This window comes from Oncorhynchus tshawytscha, linkage group LG16 (genome assembly GCF_018296145.1).
Source record: "Oncorhynchus tshawytscha isolate Ot180627B linkage group LG16, Otsh_v2.0, whole genome shotgun sequence".
NCBI lineage: Eukaryota > Metazoa > Chordata > Actinopteri > Salmoniformes > Salmonidae > Oncorhynchus > Oncorhynchus tshawytscha.
In genome coordinates this window covers 13,003,794-13,025,428 of record NC_056444.1, presented here as the reverse complement: position 1 = coordinate 13,025,428, position 21,635 = coordinate 13,003,794, and the positions used below count along the sequence as shown (strand labels likewise).

The 21,635-nt window shown below is 39.5% G+C and overlaps 1 protein-coding gene across 7 annotated transcripts in view; it reads right to left on the bottom strand.

The window, feature by feature from the left end:
• Window positions 1-21,635, bottom strand: part of LOC112232689 (aspartyl/asparaginyl beta-hydroxylase-like) — a 44,709-nt gene that overhangs the window by 12,098 nt on the left and 10,976 nt on the right. For 5 of the 7 annotated variants that reach the window (XM_024399868.2, XM_024399871.2, XM_024399873.2 and 2 more), the window contains exons 2-5: window positions 20,153-20,335; window positions 18,652-18,699; window positions 17,755-17,823; window positions 2,733-2,801 (exon numbers count right to left, since the gene is read on the bottom strand). In XM_024399868.2, the coding sequence (XP_024255636.1) occupies window positions 2,733-2,801; window positions 17,755-17,823; window positions 18,652-18,699; window positions 20,153-20,335 (369 nt within the window). The remainder of the gene's footprint in view (window positions 1-2,732; window positions 2,802-17,754; window positions 17,824-18,651; window positions 18,700-20,152; window positions 20,336-21,635) is intronic. The other 2 variants (XM_024399869.2, XM_024399872.2) reach the window with 2 other exon arrangements.

Below are 21,635 nucleotides of genomic sequence, written 5' to 3'. Positions count from 1 at the left end.
GGACATGTATTGCTATTGCAAATGGACAGAAACCAATTATATTCTGTGATTCCATTATTCTGCAATGAAGCACAGCAAGAGTGAGTGGAATGTATTTTCCTCAAGAGTCACAGTACATCACCCCACACATCACCCCACTGAAACGGTATGCCAACAGCCTGACATGTTGATGGGACTATGCTTAGCTACACATGGTGGAAATGGAACAGCAGTTGATATAAGCCATGATGACAGTATGTAGCAGGTGATAATGATGTTTACATTCGTACCCTGGTGGGATTGGGACAGACCATGTTTTATCAAGAGGGGTATTCACCTTCCTCTACCTGGACAGCAACCTCAAATGAGCCTGCTTTAACCTCCAGTTTCCCCTCAAAAGATTCCTAAGAGGTAGCTTCCGATTTGACTAGAGCTCCCTCAGCATTCGGACTCCCCCCTTCAAGGGCCTGCAGATCCTGTGACGGTGGATGCTGCTCTTCTTCCTCAGTCCTCTCTGTTGTCTGGACAACTTCCTTAACAATGGGCTCGGCTCAAAAGTTGAATTTTACAATCCAAGGACATTCGTTTAGGGAAGGGACTCTATCCTTATGAAGACATGTTTGTCAATCTGCATCTGTCGTAAGTGGGAGTTTTACCCTCTCTTTGAGATACAAACCACAGCTTACATTGATTTTTGTCCTTCATTTTTAGACAAGTTGACAGTAGTGCATGGCCAGGCAGTGTAGCACGACTCCATCATTTGTCGTTGTAGCTGTATGGGGTTCTGCTGGCCGGAATTCATACGTTTGTTCATTCAAATATCTTCCCTTAGTGACAGTCGCTGACCAAATACCAAAGTCAGGCTAGAGAATGTGTACCGGTTGTGGGTCGTTCCACAGGTCCTACAGTGCAAACTCTGCCCATCACATTGAATGAGGATTTCCAACACACCTATACTACGTGGCGTTTTAAGATGTTTATCTATGTAACGAAACATTGTAGAATAATAGCGAAGACATCAAAACTATGAAATAATACACATGGAATCATCTAGTAACCAAAAAAAAAGTGTTAAAGAAATCCAAATATCTTTTATATTTGAGACTCTTTAAAGTAGCCACCCTTTGCCTTGATGACAGCTTTGCACACCCGTGGCATTCTCTCGACAAGCTTCATGAGGTAATCACCTGCAATTCACCTCAATTAACAAGTGTGCCTTGTTAAAATGTTAATTTGTGGAATTTCTTTGCTTCTTAATTCATTTGAGCCAATCAGTTGTATCGTGACAAGGTAGGGGTGGTATACAAAAGATAACCCTATTTGGTAAAAGACCAAGTCCATATTATGGCAAGAACTGCTCAAATAATCAAATCAAATTTAATTAGTCACATGCGCCAAATACAAAAGGTGTAGACCTTACAGTGAAATGCTTACTTACGAGCCCCTAACCAATAATGCAAAAGAAAATACATATAAGAAAAAGATATAAAAGTAACAAGTAATTAAAGAGCAGCAATAAAATACCAATAGCAAGACACAACAGTCCATCATTACTTTAAGACATGGTCAGTCAATCCAGAAACATTTATTGAACTTTGAAACTGCAGTCGCAAAAACCATCAAGCGCCATGATGAAACTGGCTCTCATGAGGACCATGAAACTGGCTCTCACAGAAAAGGAAGATCCAGAGTTAATTTGAGTTACCACCCTCAGAAATTGCAGTCCAAATAAATGCTTCACAGAGTTCATATAACAGACATCTCAACAACTGTTCAGAGACTGCGTGAAATCAGGTCTGATGGTGTGGGTGTGCTTTGCTGGTGACACTGTGATTTATTTAGAATTCAAGGCACACTTAACCAGCATGGCTACCACAGCATTCTGAAGTGATGCTCCATCCCATCTGGTTTGCACTTAGTGGGATTATCATTTGCTTTTCAACAGGACAATGATCCAACACACCTCCAGGCTGTGTAAGGGCTATTTGACCAAGGAGAGTGATGGAGTGCTGCATCAGATGACTTGGCCTCCACAATCACCCAAACTCAACCTAATTGATATGGTTTGGGATGAGTTGGACTGCAGAGTGAAGGAAAAGCAGCCAACAAGTGCTCCGCATGTGGGAACTTCTTAAAAAGACTTGTTGGAAAAGAATTCCAGGTGAACCTGGATGAGAGAATGTGAAGAGTGTGCAAAGCTGTCATCAAGACAAAGGGTGGCTACTTTGAAGAATCAAAAACATTTTATTTTTTGTTTAACACCTTTTTGGTTACTACATGATTCAATGTGTGTTATTTCATAGTTTTGATGTCTTTACTATTATTCTACAATGTAAAAATAAAGGAAACCCCTTCAATGAGTAGGTGTGTCCAAACATGTGACTGGTACTGTAGCCGTAGGACAGGACAAATACATTTTCTGTTAACAAATAAACCCAGAGGGCTTCAGTTGAGTGAGAGTTAGACCCACTCTAACCTGTCCTCGAAAAAAATAAATGTAAAAAATCTGGTGAGGATATGTACACAGGCGTCTTTGACATCACAGTATTTTTTTCAATGTAGTATCACATCCTCATTGTCTCTTGGTCAGGCAAGATGGATCAAATCACATTATGCATCTGTGTTTTTGGGGTAAGAAGAGTATGTTTGTGTAAGTAAGATAATACCTTCCTTTATGCAATATGAATGGATACTAAGTTTGGCCCTTGCATGGAATCCTTGAAAAACAATCACTCAAGAAGGTGCGGTCTTACCTGGTTCTTTCACAGCAGATTCCTCCTTGGCTTCCCTCAGCAACACAGAAACCGGCCTCTCCTTCAGTCCTGTTAGTTTGGAAATGTTCATGTGGGCATGTGAAACATTAGGTAAAAAAAAAGCAGCCATTTCTCACCACCACACATCTCTAGAAACCCAATCTCAGCTAGTCTATTTGCAACACAGACAAAACAATAACTATTTCACAAGAGTACCAATTTCAACTGTCAGGAATATGATTGATTTAAATACATTCATATGTTACAAGAAGTGAGAATAACCAAAGAATTAGGTATTTTGTAGAGCCCGACCGATATATTGGCTCATCGATATTAAAATCGGCCTTGTACCGATATATCACTATCAGCCGATGACCAATGTTCTATAAATAGGATGACAAAAGGGAATCTCGTCTGAACACTTGTGGTCAATCTCATGACATATCATTATTCTCACAATGTAATAAATCAATATCTGAAGAATAGTTATTAGACAATGGCCCTTTTGGATGCCAATTTATGAGAATTCAGTGTAGAAAATGTCACTTTTTATTTCCCCGCAGTAAAAAAAAAATGTTTTGTCCCCCTCCCAAAAAATCTTTATCAGAACCAAAAAAACACATTGATCAGGCTCTATTCTTTTGAACCATAAGGCCAATAAATGAAAGAATAGTTTCTATAAAATTAAGAGAAATGAAATGAAAGTCATCATTAACAATGCACAACTGACTTGGGTTTACAGTTTGACGTAACAGTGCCTGATCCAGCAGGTATGGGAACACTTCCATGGGCCATTAGTCACACAGATGGATATAACATCCTGAACTATTAACCCCCTCCCAACTTGATTGGTTATTTTAAGGGGACCTTTGACAGTCCTGGCCATGCCCTAAGCAATGTCAACATTGACAGTTTATCAATCACATATCAGGGCTACTGGCAATCTGACCGAAAAGGGCACTACTCATGTAAAGAACAAAATATGTACTACATGCTTGAAGATGAAACAGGTTGGGCTACAACATTTTGTATGAAAGTTGCTATAGATAAAGTAGTTATTGCTATTGAAGGAGCACACACCAATTTGAGAACTGATATTTAATAATCAGAGGCTTTACATTGAGGATACAAGCTTTCCTCATCTGGTATAATTGCATTTTTGGAACAAAAACTAAGTCAGTAATGATATGATTCAACAAATAACCTGAAATTGGTGTTTCAGCAGTACTACCAGCACCTAATAAGATTTATGATTCACAAAATTAAGAAAAGGCATACATATAATTATGAAAATACACCTCAGCTGTTTCAAACACAAAAGACACACAAAAAAAGATTCTAAAAAAGGTAGTCTTTTTTTCTGTCATCCAATTTCTAAATAATACTTAAAGCAATAACACACAGTACAGGTAGGATTTACAACTGGTAAATGGCAATAACAGTGCTCTAAAGAGTTGGTCGGTTTTTCCACCCGGAGAGTTTCACACTCTCACTAAAAAGGCATAATGAAGTATCTACGAAAAAATCTATGTACAGCCTGGTTTCATAAGGCTTTTCACATAATATGCAAAGAGGTGCCCAGGTTTTACTGCAGATACATTTCTCTCTAAAGGATCAATCTTATTGTCATCACACACAAAAAAAAACTATAATAGCTAGCTAACACAAATATTATTTAACTAGCATATAAGTGGAAAGCGAAAACTGATAGCACACAGTTGACATTTAACAATTGAGTCTATAGCGCTCGTATTTAAGATAGGTATTTTACAGACATTTCAATTCACTGAGAAACATCTTATACTAACACAAATATCTCTTTCGTTTTCAAAATGGAGAAGAAAAACATTGCTTCAAGCAAATGATCATACTTCATGTCTCTAGTCTGAAATGACCATACTTCATGTCTCTAGTCAGAAATGATCATACTTCATGTTTCTAGTCAGAAATTATCATACTTTATGTCTCTAGTCTGAGATGGTTCTTACTTCATGTCTCGTCAGAAATGTTTTTTTCTGTCATCTTTTGACATTATGACATTACCACTTTTATGTTAGAAAATGGTAGGATGATGTAAATGTTTGTAGCAAAGTAAAGAATACACGTTAGTCGTTGCTCTTATATTGCATTGTAACTAGTTTTAAAGTAGTGTACGCACTATCTGTGATTTGCAGGGTACAAAAAGTACACAACTGAAAGACAGATACCCACACACTAATGAATGCTTGGCCTGAATGTGATTGAGTTCAGCACCATCAATTATATTTGCTCAATTCCAAATCAATTCCTAGCCCCTCCTTAGACACACGTGTATATCTGAAGGGGTGGCATAGGTGTAAACAATATGGCGGAACACCCATCCAGCCAATCAGAAGAAAAGATGAAGCAAACACTGCATTGCATATACCTTTCTGATCCATTCAGATATACAGTTTCTGCCTTTTCTTTGAATACCCGTTCTTTTTCAACTCTGTCCTTCCCTGCCTTCTCCGGGGTTAACTGTTCCATCTTGACCTTGGATTGACTAGGCGCTCATTCTCTAACCACTCTCGATCTTTAGCAGCCATCTCTTTGGCTTGTTGCTCCTTCACTGCCCTCTCTTTGACTACCATCTCCTTTTCAGATTTTTCTTTGGCTACCCATTCTCTCTCCATCCTCTCCTTTTCCTTGGCGGCCGGTTCCTTCTCAATCCTCCCCTTTTCTGCTCCCTCTTTCTCTAGTCTTTCCTTTTCTGCCTTCTCTTTGGTTGATCGCTCCTTTTCCAGTCTCTCTCTATTCTTTCCAGCTCTGCCTTCTCCTTTGCTATTCTCTCTCTGCCTTTTTCCTCTCCAATTTCTCCTTATGTGCCTTCTCAGCTTCCCTCGGTTTGTCCAGCATCTCTTTTTCTACTCTCTCCTTCTCCTCTGCTTCCCCTAGCCTATCGTTCTCTGCTTGCTCATGTGCTCTCCTTTCCTCTTTTTCCTTCTAAAATTGAGCCTCTAGCATTTCCTGGGCTTTTTGTGCCGCCTCCTGCCTCCTAAGCTCCAGAGCATTGACAAATTGTCTCTTGTCCTCCTCTTTGGTCAGGATACTCCTCACTTCAGCCAGAGCCTTTACGGCAATTTTTTGGGCTTCAATCTTCTCCTGGATCATCCTCAACTGTTCCCTTAATGCAGCCTTTAATTTCCTCCCAAGTTCAATAGTTGGGTGCTCTGGGGGTTGGAAACTTGTTTTAAAGGGCAGTATGTTAACACCCCTTCAATTTTCCACTACCAATGGCACATGCTAGGAGGTTTTATTGTGTTTTGTTTAGGGCTGTCAAAAGACAAAACTAAAAAAATTAAGTTCATTGCAGGATTTGTTGGAATTAAATCACAAATTCGGAATTTGCTCAAATTAAGCTGTAACGCAAGTTTTTTTAATAAAAAGCATTACAAGAATAATGCCAAATTTAACGCCATGTTCATTTTCAAAACCTCATATTTGTACAAATAAATTAACGTTTATAAATCAAAATTATAAAATTTGACAGTGTCCAAGGGCAAGCTGGAAAGTGAAAAATGGCTATATTATGAAAATGTATGAACACGAAAATGTGCTTTTTGGTTAAAGGGTTAGGTATAAGGTTAGCAGTATGGTTAAGGTTTGATCACCCCGCTTCTGTTTGGATGGGCCTGGAGAAATGTAAGCACCCTCAAATTCATAGACAGAGCTATGGATGCAAGGACTGACCATCCATGATATTAAAAGCTGATATTAAAACAGGGAAAGTAAAAGAATACCTGGAGTGCATCTTTAAAGCTAGAATCCTTAGTTGAAACATTCAAATTTGGACTGTATCACAATTCCAGTGGGTTAGAAGTTCACATACACTAAGGTGACTGTGCCTTTAACCAGCTTGAAAAATTCCAGAAAATGATGCCATGGCTTTAGAAGCTTCTGACAGGCTAATTGGCATAATTTGAATCAATTGGAGATGTACCTGTGGATGTAATTCAAGGCCTACCTTCAAACTCAGTGCCTCTTTGCTTGACATCATGGGAAAATCAAAAGAAATCAGCCTCCACAAGTCTGGTTCATCCTTGGGAGCAATTTCCAAATGCCCGAAAGGTACCACATTCATCTGTACAAACAATAGTACGCAAGTATAAACACCATGGGACCACACAGCAATCATACCGCTCAGGAAGGACATGTTTGTTTTTAGTCCTTCCTCTATTTCTGATGTCCATCCAGTTTGATTTCTATTTGTAACTGTGCTATTTCACAACATTTCTGAACCTATATACATTTTACAAACCCTGTTTGTTTTACATTGGTTATCTTGTTATTAGTCCCACCCTTCAGCTCCATTCAACCCCTCAGCTATCTCTTAATCTCTTAACACCATCCATTTGCCGTATAGTTTTCAACTGTGCTGTGATGCTTCACAAAATGTCTGAACCTTTCTATTCTCATAGCTTCTACAGATTTTAAATGAAAGATAAATAATAATAATAATTAATTGATTGACTATGACTTTTCAAATCACCCAGTACTGCCACCTGCAGTGTTAGTTCTAGGTAAATGTTGCAATTCTTCAGCCATTCCTGGACCTATGACCAAAAATGAGCTACATATGGACAATACCAAAATAAATCTAATGACTCTGCCTCCTCACAGCAAAATCTGCAGCGCTGGGAAGAGATATATAGTCATTAGGTCGACCGATTATGATTTTTCAACGCCGATACCGATTATTGGAGGACCCAAAAAGCCGCTACCGATTAAAATCGGACGATTTAAAAAAAAATGTATTTGTAATAATGACAATTACAACAATACTGAATTAATACTTATTTTAACTTAATAGAATACATCAATAAAATCAATTTAGCCTCAAGTAAATAATGAAACATGTTCAATTTGGTTTAAATATTGCAAAAACAAAGTGTTGGAGAAGAAAGTAAAAGTGCAATATGTGCTATGTAAGAAAGCTAACGTTTCAGTTCCTTGCTCAGAACATGAGAACATATGAAAGCTGGTGGTTCCTTTTACCATGAGTCTTCAATATTCCCAGGTAAGAAGTTTTAGGTTGTAGTTATAGGAATTATAGGACTATTTCCCTCTATACCATTTGTATTTCATTAACCTTTGACTATTGGATGTTCTTATAGGCACTTTAGTATTGCCAGTGTAACAGTATAGCTTCCGTCCCTCTCCTCACTCCTCCCTGGGCTCGAACCAGCAACACAACGACAGCCACCATTGAAGCAGCGTTACCCCTGCAGAGCAAGGGGAACAACTACTAGAAGGCTCAGAGCGAGTGACGTTTGAAACGCTATTAGCGCGCGCTAACTAGCTAGCCATTTCACTTTGGTTACACCAGCCTCATCTCGGGAGTTGATAGGCTTGAAGTCATAAACAGCGCAATGCTTGACACACAACGAGCTGCTGGCAAAACGCACGAAAGTGCTGTTTGAATGAATGTTTACATGCCTGCTTCTGCCTACCACCGCTCAGTCAGATACTTGTATGCTCAGTCAGATTATATGCAACGCAGGACACGCTAGATGATTTACTTTACGGTCCATAGAGGTATTTAAAACCGTATTAAAATCCCCTACCATAATAATAAAGTATAGTGTTGCTTGTAGAGTTGATAAATTCTTATATATACTTTCTAAGAAGCTTGGATCATCATTATTTGGACCATATAGGTTAATAAGCCATATCTGTTTATTGTCCAATAACATATTTGAAATAATCCATCTACCTTGATGATCTGTTCTGACAATTTGCACATTTGGATTTAAATTACTCTCAATTAATATCATCACCCCTTTTGAATTTCTTTGCCCATGGGAGAAATATATTTCATACCCCAGTCCCTTTTCCACAAAACTTCATCTAAAATTGTTGAATGAGTTTCCTGTAAACAATAGATATATTCCTTCTCTTTTAGCCAGGTAAATACTGATCGTCTTTTCTTATTATCTGCTAAGAAATTACAATTACAACTGGCTATACTTCTCACCATAATGAGACACAGGTTTCAATTCTATTTATCAAAATATATGGTTTGTAAAAGTACCATTAAAAAGTAATATGATGATTGAGTGTCTGTATAGCTGTACCATGATATTTGCATTGCTATTAAGTAAACCTCCATATTACACCCGCTAAAAGCCCTCCTCATCCCGAGTTGGGTTGTCATCCCAATTTCCTGCAGACCACCCCCAAACCCCTGGGTCCCATAGCCATGGAGAGACCGGGAACCATTCTTCGAAAAGAACACACAATGCCACCCACAGAACCGAAGCAGATTAACCGCCAAATCCATTTCCCTCACCTCGATTTGTATTATATATAATTAGCTATTAATATTATTGTGAATCATCCTATAGTCCCTAACATCTTTTACTCCCTCGCAAAAGATGTGGGACACACCCTGTCATGACGTAGCCCTCTTTGGGTACAGCGAGCACCATCCCCCTCTCTCACCACCTCTCTCTTCCCCCTACACCCAGGCTGTCTTATTTCAGGTCATAAATTCCTTGAGGAGTCTCTCTCACATTCACAGGAGAACAAAGGAACCTCTTCCACACACACACACTCTCAACCCCTTTCCCCCACAACAACCACAGACTGACTCAGATTCTCATCAGCTGTACCATCCCAGAGCCCAGCTCAAGAAAGGTCTTGATTTACAAATGCATATACAGTTGCAGCTGTATGAGAAGGCCTGTAAAACGGAGCAAAAAAAATGGGCAGAAATGGGGAGATTTAATTAACCATTGTCACGTCCTAGGTGGAGGTCAGATATACCCCCCCCTTCCCCTGAAACCCCACAACATGGTCCCCCGTAGTGACCATATTCCCAAGCATCTCCGTGCAGTCAGACCTTTGATTTTGTGCCACCAGGGCCACAATAATATTCCCCCTCTCTGAATATCCGAGTGTGACCCCCTCCCCATGGGTTACCGCAGCTAGTGTTGCCAGCACTGCCACTGCCTGGGTGGGGGCACCACATCGGAATCTCCACCGGCCAGTTACAAGGTCGTCAAGGTTCTCATTAGCAGCTTTGAGAATTTCCTTGTATATTATGCTCTCCCATCAGGGGGCTTTGGCTTTGCAGGACCAACCTTGAGAGGCAGGCTCAGAATCTTGAGTGTGCGGTGCTGCTCCAAGAAGGTCTCTGACCGCATTTTGGCTGCATACAGGCCGCTTACAGCAGGCCCATAAAACAGATTGGGACTTCCCCTTAGTATCTGGGTCGTTCAGGTGGGTGTCTAGGGTATAGAGTTGTGGACCGTTCCATCAATATAGGACCATAAATAAATAAGATGTAGTTCCCCATGATTAGACAAATAAATTAGATGTATAATTTATTTTAAAACGCTGTTCCACCATGATAGGACAATAAATAAATGTATTTCTGTGAGCTTGGCGTTCAATGTTGTGCAGATGAGGGATATACATTGGTTCTGGGATATGCGACCATTTACTTTCTCATTCAACACCACACTTTCCCAAACACCAAAAAACACATCCACACATACTGTGCCTTCTTGATAACTGAGTTTATATCTCCACCATGTTGAATTAGTGATTTTGTGTTCCAAATAGATATATCTGATGATAGATAGAAAAGCTATATTGTTGTAGTATTATTACAATCCATAACTGGGCTAGAATTGTGTGTTTCATTATTTCCCTCTGAGAACTTTGTCATTTTTAAAATAGTCATGGGTCTTTGTCTCTGAACAACTGGTTATCAATATACAGTTTATCGACCACGTTAGCTATGCGTTTCCCTTTCAATCTATTTTCCTTGAAAATTGGATACAGAACTTTACGCCGTTCTGCAATTTCCTTCGGGAACTGGTCATTCCTGCCTGTTTTCATGCCAGCAAGTATTTTACCCAGGCTTTTAACCATTATTTTATCTTTAGCTTTGGGCAACAAGGTGAAGTAGCTGACTAGCTATTTATTTTCATGAACTGAAGTTCAATAGGTGAACAACAAGAGGCTACCTAGCTAATACTTACTCACAAGGATTCCTAAATCATTGCAAAGAATAATGAAAATGACTGCAGTTTCTACTGCTCATTGTTTTCAGGCTGGTTGCATAGGTGCTAGCTAGGTACCAAGCTAAAAGCTAGCTACCCCAGAAGTTTCAGTCAAACAAGTAATGATTTATTACCAACGCTGTATTGGAAGCACATCGTTCGTGGCCAGTGTTTACAGACTTTGTACAGCTTTGACAGTCCTACTGATAGTAGTGGTGGCGCTTGGCTTGCAAATACAGAACACACAACATTCTATAATAGAACTGTGTTATTTGACGTTTATCTTTTTTGACACGCAAAGACCCAAATGGCGTTCCATCATATGTCGTGAAGTGAATAGCAGTGACGCTATTACTAGGTTACTCCAGTAGGGCAACATTTGTACCTGTGCTCGATCAGTCGGTAAAAAACAACATCACCCAAAACAGAGAACGGTTGACTGTCAAGGGCAATGAATTCCATTTCCTTGGAGTTAATGGATTTTGACTAAGTTGTCTCGCTGAAATTTGAATACTCTTTCAAATGACTGCTCAACTTGTTGACTGTTCGATCCACACAGCAGACATTGTGGGCTAGGTTAGGAATGCTGTGTTGCTCGTGTAACGCAACATTTTACGTGGGGTCATTACGTCATGTACCTACGTTATATTGGTATGCACGTCAGCTTTGACATGTTGTCATTTTTAGCTAATATCGGTCGATTCCAATATGTTCACCGATATATCGTGCATCCCTACTCAACCATTAAAATAAGTAGGCTACCTTTTGGATTTTCTGTTTTTGGAACAGGAACCTCAAATCTTCTCCGCTGACATTTTTTCAAAGGACAAATAGAAAGAAAAGGCTAACTTCTCTAGGGTAGGGGGCAACATTTGTAATTTTGGATGAAAAGCGTGCCCATATTAAACTTCTACTCGGGCCCAGAAGATAGGATATGCATATAATTGGTAGATTTGGATAGAAGACTAAAGTTTCCAAAACTGTTAAAATAGTGTTGTTGTAGTTTTCTATTCAATGCCATTACAGTATCCATTGACTTAGGACTCAAATTGCAGTTCCTATGCCTTCCACTAGACGCATAGGGTCTTTAGAAATTGTTTCAGGCTTGTATTCTGACAAATGAGAGAGTAAGAGCAGTCTGAATGAGTGGACCCTGCCGTGTCACAGAGCTTTTTCATGCGCGTGACCGAGAGAGTGCCTTTCTTGTTTACCTTTTATATTGACGACGTTATTGTCCGGTTGAAATATTATTGATTATTTCGTATGGCATGCTTCTATGAACTTTACGGATACAATTTGGATTTTTGTCTGCCTGTTGTTACTCTGTTTGAGCCTGTGGATTACTTAAGAAAACGAACAAAACTGAGGTTTTTGGAAAAAAAAGAGACTTTATCGAACAAAAAGGAACATTTATCAAATAAATGAATGTCTCCTGAGTGCAACCATATGAAGATCAAAGGTAAATAATACATTTTCTCTATTTCTGACTTGTGTAACTCTTTTACTTGGCTGGTTACTGTTTGTAATGATTTGTCTGCTGGGCTATGTTCTCAAATAATTGTAAGGTATGCTTTCACCGTAAAGCATTTTAAAAATCTGAGACCGTGGTTGGATTCACAAGAAGTTAATCTTTAAACCTATGTAAAATAGTTATATCTTTTCTGAATTTTTATAATGATTATTTCTGTATTTGAATTTGGCACTCTGCAATCTCACTGGATGTTGGCCAGGTGGGACGCTAGCGTACCACATACCCATTGAGGGGTTAATAAGCATGTGTTAAATCAAGAAGAATTTATCATGCTATTCCAGAGTACATCATCACTCCAAAGTCAACCTCAGTTTCTGAAAACAACTAAGTTAATCAAATGCGCTGCCAATTTCATTGTCCTTCATGAGACACAAATGTAACCAAACTATATCTATCTACACACACACACACACAGTGCCTTCGGAAAGTATTCAGGCCCTTTGACCATTTCACATTTAGTTACGTTAGTCTCATACATTTTTTATTGAATACAAAGAAAATCCTCAGCAATCTACACACAATACCCCATAATGACAAAGCGAAAACAGGTTTTTAGAAATATACAAAAAGGACAAATACCTATTTACATATGTATTCAGACCCTTTGCTATGGGACTTGAAATTGAGCTCAGGTGCATCCTGTTTCCATTGATTATCCTTGACATGTTTCCACAACTTGGAGTATTAAATTCAATTGATTGGACATGATTTGGAAAAGCACACACCCGTCTGTATAAAAGGTCCCAAAGTTGACAGTGCATGTCAGAGCAAAAACCAAGCCATAAGGTCAAAGGAATAGTCTGTAGAACTCCGAGAAGGAATTGTGTCAAGGCACAGATCTGAGGAAGGGTACCAAAAAATGTCTGCAGCATTGAAGGACCCCAAGAACAAAGGGGCCTCCCCATCATTCTTAAATGGAAAATGTTTGGGACCACCAAGACTCTTCCTAGAGCTGGCCACCCGCCCAAACTGAGCAATCAGGGGAGAAGGTCCTTGGTCTGGGACCAGATGGTCACTGACAGAGCTCTAGTTCCTCTGTGGAGATGGGGGAACCTTCCAGAAGGACAACCATCTCTACAGCACTCCACCAATCAGGACTTTATGGTAGAGTGGCTAGACAGAAGCTACTCCTCAGTAAAAGACACGACAGCCCGCTTGGAGTTTGCCAAAAGGAACCTAAAGACCCTCAGACTATGAGAAACAACATTCTCTGGTCTGATGAAACCAAGATTGAACTCTTTGGCCTGAATGCCAAGCGTCACATCTGGAGGAAACCTGGCACCATCCCTACAGTGAAGCATGGTGGTGGCAGCATCATGCTGTGGGTGTGTTTTTCAGCGGCAGGGACTAGTCAGGATTGAGGCAAAGATGAATAGAGACGCCCTTGACGAAAACCTGCTTCAGAGCGCTCAGGAACTCAGACTGGGGCGAAGGTTCACCTTCCTAATCACAGTGCGAAGACAACACAGGAGTGGCTTCGGGACAAGTCTCAAAGTCCTTGAGTGGCCCAGCCAGAGCCCGGATTTCAACCCAAGCAAAAATCTCTGGAGAGACCTGAAAATAGCCATGCAGCAACACTACCCATCCAACCTGACAGGGCTTGAGAGGATCTGCAGAGACGAATGGGAGAAATTCCCCATATACAAGCTTGGAGCGTCATACCCAAGGAGACTTGAGGCTGTAGTCGCTGCTAAAGGTGCTTTAACAAAGTACTGAGTAAAGGGTCTGAACACTTATGTAAATGTGATATTTCCATTTGTAAAAAAATTATAAAATTAGCAAACATTTCTAAAAACCTGTTTCTGCTTTGTCATTATGAGTTATGTGTAGATTGATGAGGGGGGGAAAAAACGATTTAATCAATTTTAGTGTAAGGTTGTAACGTAACAAAATATGGAAAAATTCAAGGGGTCTGAATACTTTCCGAATGCACTACTGAGATGCCATTGTGCCTTGCAAAAGCCTGCAGGAGCTGCAGTTTGTCTTACATCATACACATTCACAGTCTAACCACAAAACAGAGAGGATTTAGGCTCCAAACATGAATTGGGCAGGATTGTAGAGGAGTAGGTTGGCTACCGCTGGATGAAGAAAAATTTAAAATTTAACAGTTACAAATAATCCAGCCTCTCTACTTGCACAACTTGAGTCCGAACTCAGGTCTTCGTTGGCTACACACTAGCAAAAACTCCTATTTTCTCTCTCGCTCTTCAAAATGAGAGGCAACAGCGTAACACAAGCTAATTCAACCACAGTTGACTGAGGTGTTGCATGTGGTTTTGTCTACTATAATTTGCTTCCAGGTCAAAACACCACATGATTGATACAATACAAGTTTTCTACCTCTGATCCCTGACTGCTGAACAGTCTGTCAAAAGGTGTTTTCAAAATCCCTGGCAGACACGCAAACAGAGCCAAGGGTCACAGTCCAGAGAAGGTTGATTCTCACACAAAGTGTCCATGTCATGCCCACCAGAAATGGTCTTAAACACACACGCGCAAACAAACAGGACAATTTTATTCCCAAAGGAGAATAAAATCATTCTGGACAATAAACAACACTGGGAACGATACCTTTTGGTTTGGACTTTTTTCTTGTCCTCTAATTATGTCAAATGAAAGAAGAACCATTAGCTACAGTGACACATTTCGACATGGTATGTTTTCTTTTTTTAAAGGATGCAGGGTCATGAGAGAGTTGAGCAACAAACAGAAAATGTTAGCCAATGACAACACGCACAGACCAACCAGGAGGAAGTACCTTTTTTCAGCCTTTCCATTTTGGGAGCAGGAACTTTGACCCCTTTTTCATCTAACATACAAATAAAACCAAAACAGAAATTAGAGACAGCATGGACCATGTTGGAGGGGACTGTACGTGCCAATTCCAAAGTGTGCATCATAGCGCCAATTTGACACGATCGCGCAATCAATATCAAACAGAAACCAGTCACTTATTCCTATCCTGTACAAAATGCATAAAATACTTAAATCGATGCCCATAACCGTTGACAGTGCCCATGCTTGTAGAGAGACACTAAATCTAAGAGTTCAATCAACATATTTATTCCATAGACAGACGTTCAAACTACCTCACAACATAAAATATCTGAACACTGGATTTTGTTTATGTCAAGATATTAATAGGCTAGGGCAACATCTTGCAATATGCCTACTTAAAATGGCCTAAACGGTTGTCCCTCCAGTCTGAAACAGAAACACACCCCTCTTAGTCACCATGACCTTTGGTAAATAAAACTGAAAACAGTCTGAAACCCCTCAGTAAATACTTAGCCCATGGCCACAAGTCAACGTGCACGACATTCCCAAACTCTGAGGTTCATGCTGACCTTTATGGGTCTGTTTAGCAAGAGATGGGTGAAATTCAGGAACTTCTCTTCAAGCATGGTGGCATATTAGCAGTTAAAAGTTTAACAAACATAAGTACCAAAACATTAGTTGCACATTCAGAGAATAGGCCCCGCTCAAGTGGTCATTCACATTGCATCATTCCAACAACACACTCAGTGTTAGCACTTCCAATATGTAAGCCTAATAACATCAAGTCATAGGAATTTAAGAAAATCAGTCTTCCTTGACCTACTGCTGGGTAAAGAGGCGACTTCTAGACATAGTCTTAGGACAGACAATGCAAATAGATACAGCATGTTTTGAATTAAGTTTACATTACTACATTATTACAGTACAACAAGCGAACTAAACAAAGTTGATCAACGCTGACGTCCTGTTACTGAGTATAAAAACTGCATGAACTGCAGATTCTAACGTAGCTTTTTAAGCAAAGCAACATGACATCATTTTTTTTCTAATTAAACTAGGAGTCACCTGAACTGCAACATCCAACGTTATCAGAAGCCTGAACAGTGTTATGTAGATGGTGAGTGAATGGTTATATAGATAGAAGAAATGGACATTACAGTAAAAGGAATTACTGTAAGGCTTAAGAGTAAAGATTAAGTGATTATTTACATTTTAAAAATTAATTACAACTAAATGCAAAACACAGTTTAACTTGGAAAAATGAAAAGATTAGAATAGCACAAAGGATTCATTCAGGTCAGAAAACAGATGAGCAAAGAATTAGTGCATCACAATGACGGTGAGAAGTACAGAATCTTAGAAAAAGTACAAAGCATAGTCCCAAAAATCCAGGTCAATATTCCCAATGGCAAGCACCACTGCAGCAAGGCCAAAGTCGACGAGGACAAAAACATAATATCCTTATTTCAGACACTCTTTTCACAGAGTCCTTCATTTGACAGGATCAGCGCCAGATTCAACTTCCTCCAGTTAAAGATGAGGGGGGGGGGTGACCTTTGACCTCACCCAGTAGACTACTCTCCTTCTGCTCCTCATGGATGGCAGGCTAATAGGCGAATGCTCAGGAGCTTTTGGCTATTGATCCTGTAGGTCTAATATAACGCCCTGAACCCCACCGTCATTCTGGGACGTACCAGCATCACCCTCCTCCTCCTCCTCCTCCTCTGTTGTCTGACTCTCTGGAATCTCTGGATCCTTCTCTACGGGAGGAGTGATCACATCATAGAGAAACGTGAAGAAGCCGTAAAACCAATCAGAGCCTTCCTCGGCTAAAATACCGAAGATTTCCTCTAGGGAATCTGCGTTTTCATTAGTAATTTCACCGCCATCTTTGGTCAAGCCTGACGAGAGAGAGGAGAAAAACAAGGGGGAGAGAAGAGGAGCGAGAGGATAGAGGATGGAGAGAGAGGGAAGAGAAATGAATAAAGTGGATGGTAATGCAGGAAAGAGAGAGGCGTATAAGTCGAATAGAAGAGCGGCAAGAAAATACCCCCCTTTAATAGTTATGTAGCGCTCTTGAAAGTGTCGAATAATGAAATGTCGTTGCCAGCTATGTTCAGGGATTGTGGTCGGTAAGGTAGAGTCTTTTGTTCTGGTCTTTGATTGGTTTAGTCTTTATTAGTCCCTTTATTTATTAGGATACACAGGACAAGAGCTATTAGGCTAGGCATAGTGGGAAATGAGAAGTGTCAGTAATAAAGCAGTATTTTAGATACTGTACATGCAGCAGGTGACCAACGTTACAACAACCATAAGCAATATTGTTGGTTTTCAGCACAAATGCACAACAGAAATGTAGACTGTCGAAGTTAAATAACGCTGTGTAGATGCTGCCACAGGACTTCAAGCTCTTTTGAGCCGTATACTAAATTAAATAGCTACTGCTGAACAACTCTGTGCAGGAGTACTTACATGGAACTATTTGTTTAACAAAGACTTTTGTTAAACAAAGACTGGCAGTTTTTAAAGCCACCCACTTGAGTTTTTCCCCATTGAAGTAAGCTCTAAGTAAGCTGTTAAGTTCATGGCACTGGTACACAAACACAAGAAAACCAAGTCAGTCATGCATGAGTAACATTTTAGAGGTCACAAAAAGGTCATTATTAGAAAATGCACTTGCCGAGGAGTACTTTGGCGTCCTCAACATCGAAGTCGCCGTCGCCATCTGCGTCATACGCTGACAGTTTACCTGCAAAAAGGGAATAGTCTTAAAGTCATATCATAAACAATGTTCATAGTACAGTCCTTTCCACAAATGAGCCTGTTCTTGGCCTTTCCATCAAAATCATTGTGTGTGTGTGGGGGTCTAGGGGAAATACACTTCCTCTGTAATTACAGACAGTTAATAGGTCATTGGGATTCTTTAATGTGACTCTCCTGATTTTAGTGATACTTCACTACTTGCCAATGAAGTCATACTATGGTGTTCAGAGTGGAACCATATCATATCAACAGCTCATCTCTGAATTCCTTCTGTATTCTGAGAGGGAAGTTGTGGTCATACTGCAGCAGCAGTGTATATATATATATGAAGCGGCAACCACTCGACTAGCCCTAGGCCTACCACAGCCGAATACAGGCAGCTTGATGTAGCCAACAAGTACAGCCCCTGGATAGGACGCTAGTGGGTCGCAGGGCCTTGATGAAATGAAGCTATACCTTCAATCCAAAGAATTTGCTTCTTCAAAATCAGATATGAAAAAAAAAAAACATTTAGTATGAGTCAAAGCCTAATAAATAAAAGGGACTAGTAAAAACAAACCAATCAAAAGACCAGGAAAAGAAACATCAACAAGCCATGCAACATACATGCCATTTAGCAGACACGTAAATCTAAATGATTTAGTCATGCGTGCATTACATTTTCGTATGGGTGGTCCCAGAGGGAACACCAGTAAGACAATGTTGTACTGCATATTGTTAAATCATTATTTTGAGGCATACTATAATGTAATCTATTCAAAACTAATAACAGATAGAATTGAAGATTGGTGATACATGAAAGTAAAGACCATACCTTGTAAAACCTCTGAAAAGTTAAAACGGAATTCCTTTGCTCTCTCTGCTTTGCAAGATTAAAAAAGACACACAGGAGCAGTTTGTTTATAGGGACATCATCAATATCAAAAGTTAATGAAACAGAAACAGTGTCAGTATTACTTCATGTTACACATTAAATTGGGTACTAAAATGTAATTTAAAAAAAAAACATTTTTACAAAACCCTCTTACTAATTTCAATCGGGATTCCTCTTTCCCCCTTAAATTTTCTTCAAAAAGTCATGGCCTTCTGTCAGAAACGGATCTCTGTCTAAACCACATAATGCTTTCTCAGAATCATACAGGAAGTAAGTGGCGTTCTCATGCACCTACAGAAAGCTTTGTGGTCAGAACATCATCTATAGGTGATTACTCAATTTAGGCTAAACACTGCAGGTTGAAATGTAGCATACAAACTAGGGATGCATGATATAGCGGTAAGCATATCGGAATAGTCGCTAAAAATGCCAACATCGGCCAGATGTCTAGTTTAACGCCGATGTGCAAAATCGATGTCAAAGCTGACGTGCATACCCATATAACGTAGGTAGATGACGTGCATACCCATATAACGTAGGTAGATGACTAATGACGCCACAAAAAAAATATAGCGTTAACATGCAACATAGCATTCCTAACCTAGCCCACAATGTCTGCTGTGTGGATCGAGCAGTCAACAAGTCGCGCAGTCATTTGAAAGAGTAAGAAATAGGGTTTACATGACATGTTACAGACACAGCTGGACAAGATGGAAACAAACACAGTGATAGTGCATAACGAGGAAGAGAGGCCACAGACACAGAGTTGAAAGTTCACTGCTTGACATGTATGATGAAATCCTGGTTGAGACTGAACAAATGAAACAGCACAGTAAGTGAAATAAATAGGTTTTGATGATGTTTTACTGGTAATGGGGACATTTGTAAATGCCAACAAAATAACTTTTTTGGTCAGTGTGTGTGTTTCAACTATTTCACTGTACTAGAATGCGTAAAAAGGCTGTGGTTATTGGTATCGAGTTTTTTTAGCAAGGAAAATGTCTTATCGGTGCATCCCTAATACAAACATAACCCAATGCCCTAAATTTTACATGATTATGCTGTATATTGCAATATATACATTTTGTAACATTGTGCATTTTTATATTTAAATCAGATATAACTTAACTCTTATTGTAACACAAAAGGGCAAGAGTTTATCAGATAACGCTTTGTTACTTAGAAATGACTTGTTAAAACAGTAGCCTGATTAAATAATACTTCCATGGTAATTACACTTTGGTTTCTTTGAAATTCATTGACATACCATTTTTTTTGTAGTTAGTAGTTACCAATAGTGTGTAATTCTTTGAGGTGAGTATTGTAACCACAAAAGGTTCCTTTGTGAGTAACATGTCAATACCAGGTACCAGTTTAAACAGAGCTGTAAAATAAAGCATTTCTGTTTATTATAGGGCTGTGGGGAGGTCAGGTGACTCACCGATGACATTGTCGTAGTCCACCAGGTCAAACCACACCACGGCCACAGAGCTCCAAACCCCCAGCAGGGCCAGCACCATGAACCAGGTGAAGATCTTTGTTCCGCTAAAACCACCACCGCTAGCAGCAACAGAAGCCTCCACTTTCACACCATTCTTATTCACCACTGCTGCAGGCTTCACCTCTGGAAAAGAAAGGACACAATAATTAGGTTAATAATTCTAACTGGAACATAGGCTACCGGGACATATCTCAGTCATTCTTACTGGAGCATACTGTAGGCTACGCTACTGGGACATACAGTTCCTTGCAAAAGTATTCAGACCCCTTGGATTTCTTCACATTTTGTTGTGTTACAAAATGTGATTTAAAATAGATTTATTGCAATGTTTTGTCAACAATCTACACAAAATATTATGCAATGTCAAAGTGGATGATTTTAAAAAATATATTTTTTTAAAGACTATTTCAAATGAAAGTTGTTGCCTAAGTACTCAGCTCCCTGAATCAATACATGTTAGAAACACCTTTGGCATCCATTACAGCTGTGAGTCTTCTTGGGTAAGTCTATAAGAGTTTGGATTGTGGAATATTTGCCCATTTCTCTTTTAAAAAACATGGAACTCTGTCAAGATGCTGGGGATCATGGCTAAACAGCAATTGTCAGGTATTGCAATAGATTCAAGCAGATTGAAGCAAGTTTCTTTCTAGGATGTTGCATGTGGTTAGCTCCATCCAGTTTATTTTTATCCTGAAAAATGACTCACTATTTGCCAATATCAAACATACCCATACCATGATGCAGCCACCACCAAGCTTGAAAATAAAGAGGCAGACACTCACTCAGTGATGTGTTGGATTTGCCCCAAACATAAGGCTTTGCATTCAGACCAAAATGTGTGTTTTTGCACTGGCTCGATGCACACTCACTAGACTCTACCCACACACTCACTACAGAGAGTCCAACACACACACACCACTACTCTGTTTATTATCATCCTGATTGCCTTGTCACTTTTACCCCTACCCACATGTACATTATGTATTACCTCAACTACCTCGTACCCCTGCACATTGACTCACTTCCGGCACTCCTTGAATATAGTCTCATTATAACTTCATGACTATTTGCCTTTTTGTTTTACTTTAACTCAATGAAAAAAAACTTTTTTTTTTCCTCAATTGTACCTTTATTTATACAGGTTTTTCTCATTGAGAAAACATATTTTCCAATAGAGACCTGGTCCAATAGCAGCAGGGTGAACAACATTTCAGACAAAACAGCTTACATACTATAACACAACATTAAACAAAAATTATAAAACACATACAGTACAAAAACATTTTACATTAAAAACACGAAAGTCTTCGACTTTCAAAAAATTTGATTAACCACAGTAAATTCATGATTTAACAAGGGGGGGACAATTACTTTTTCCACATAGGGCCATGAAGGTTCGGATAGCTTTTTTCCCCAAAATAAA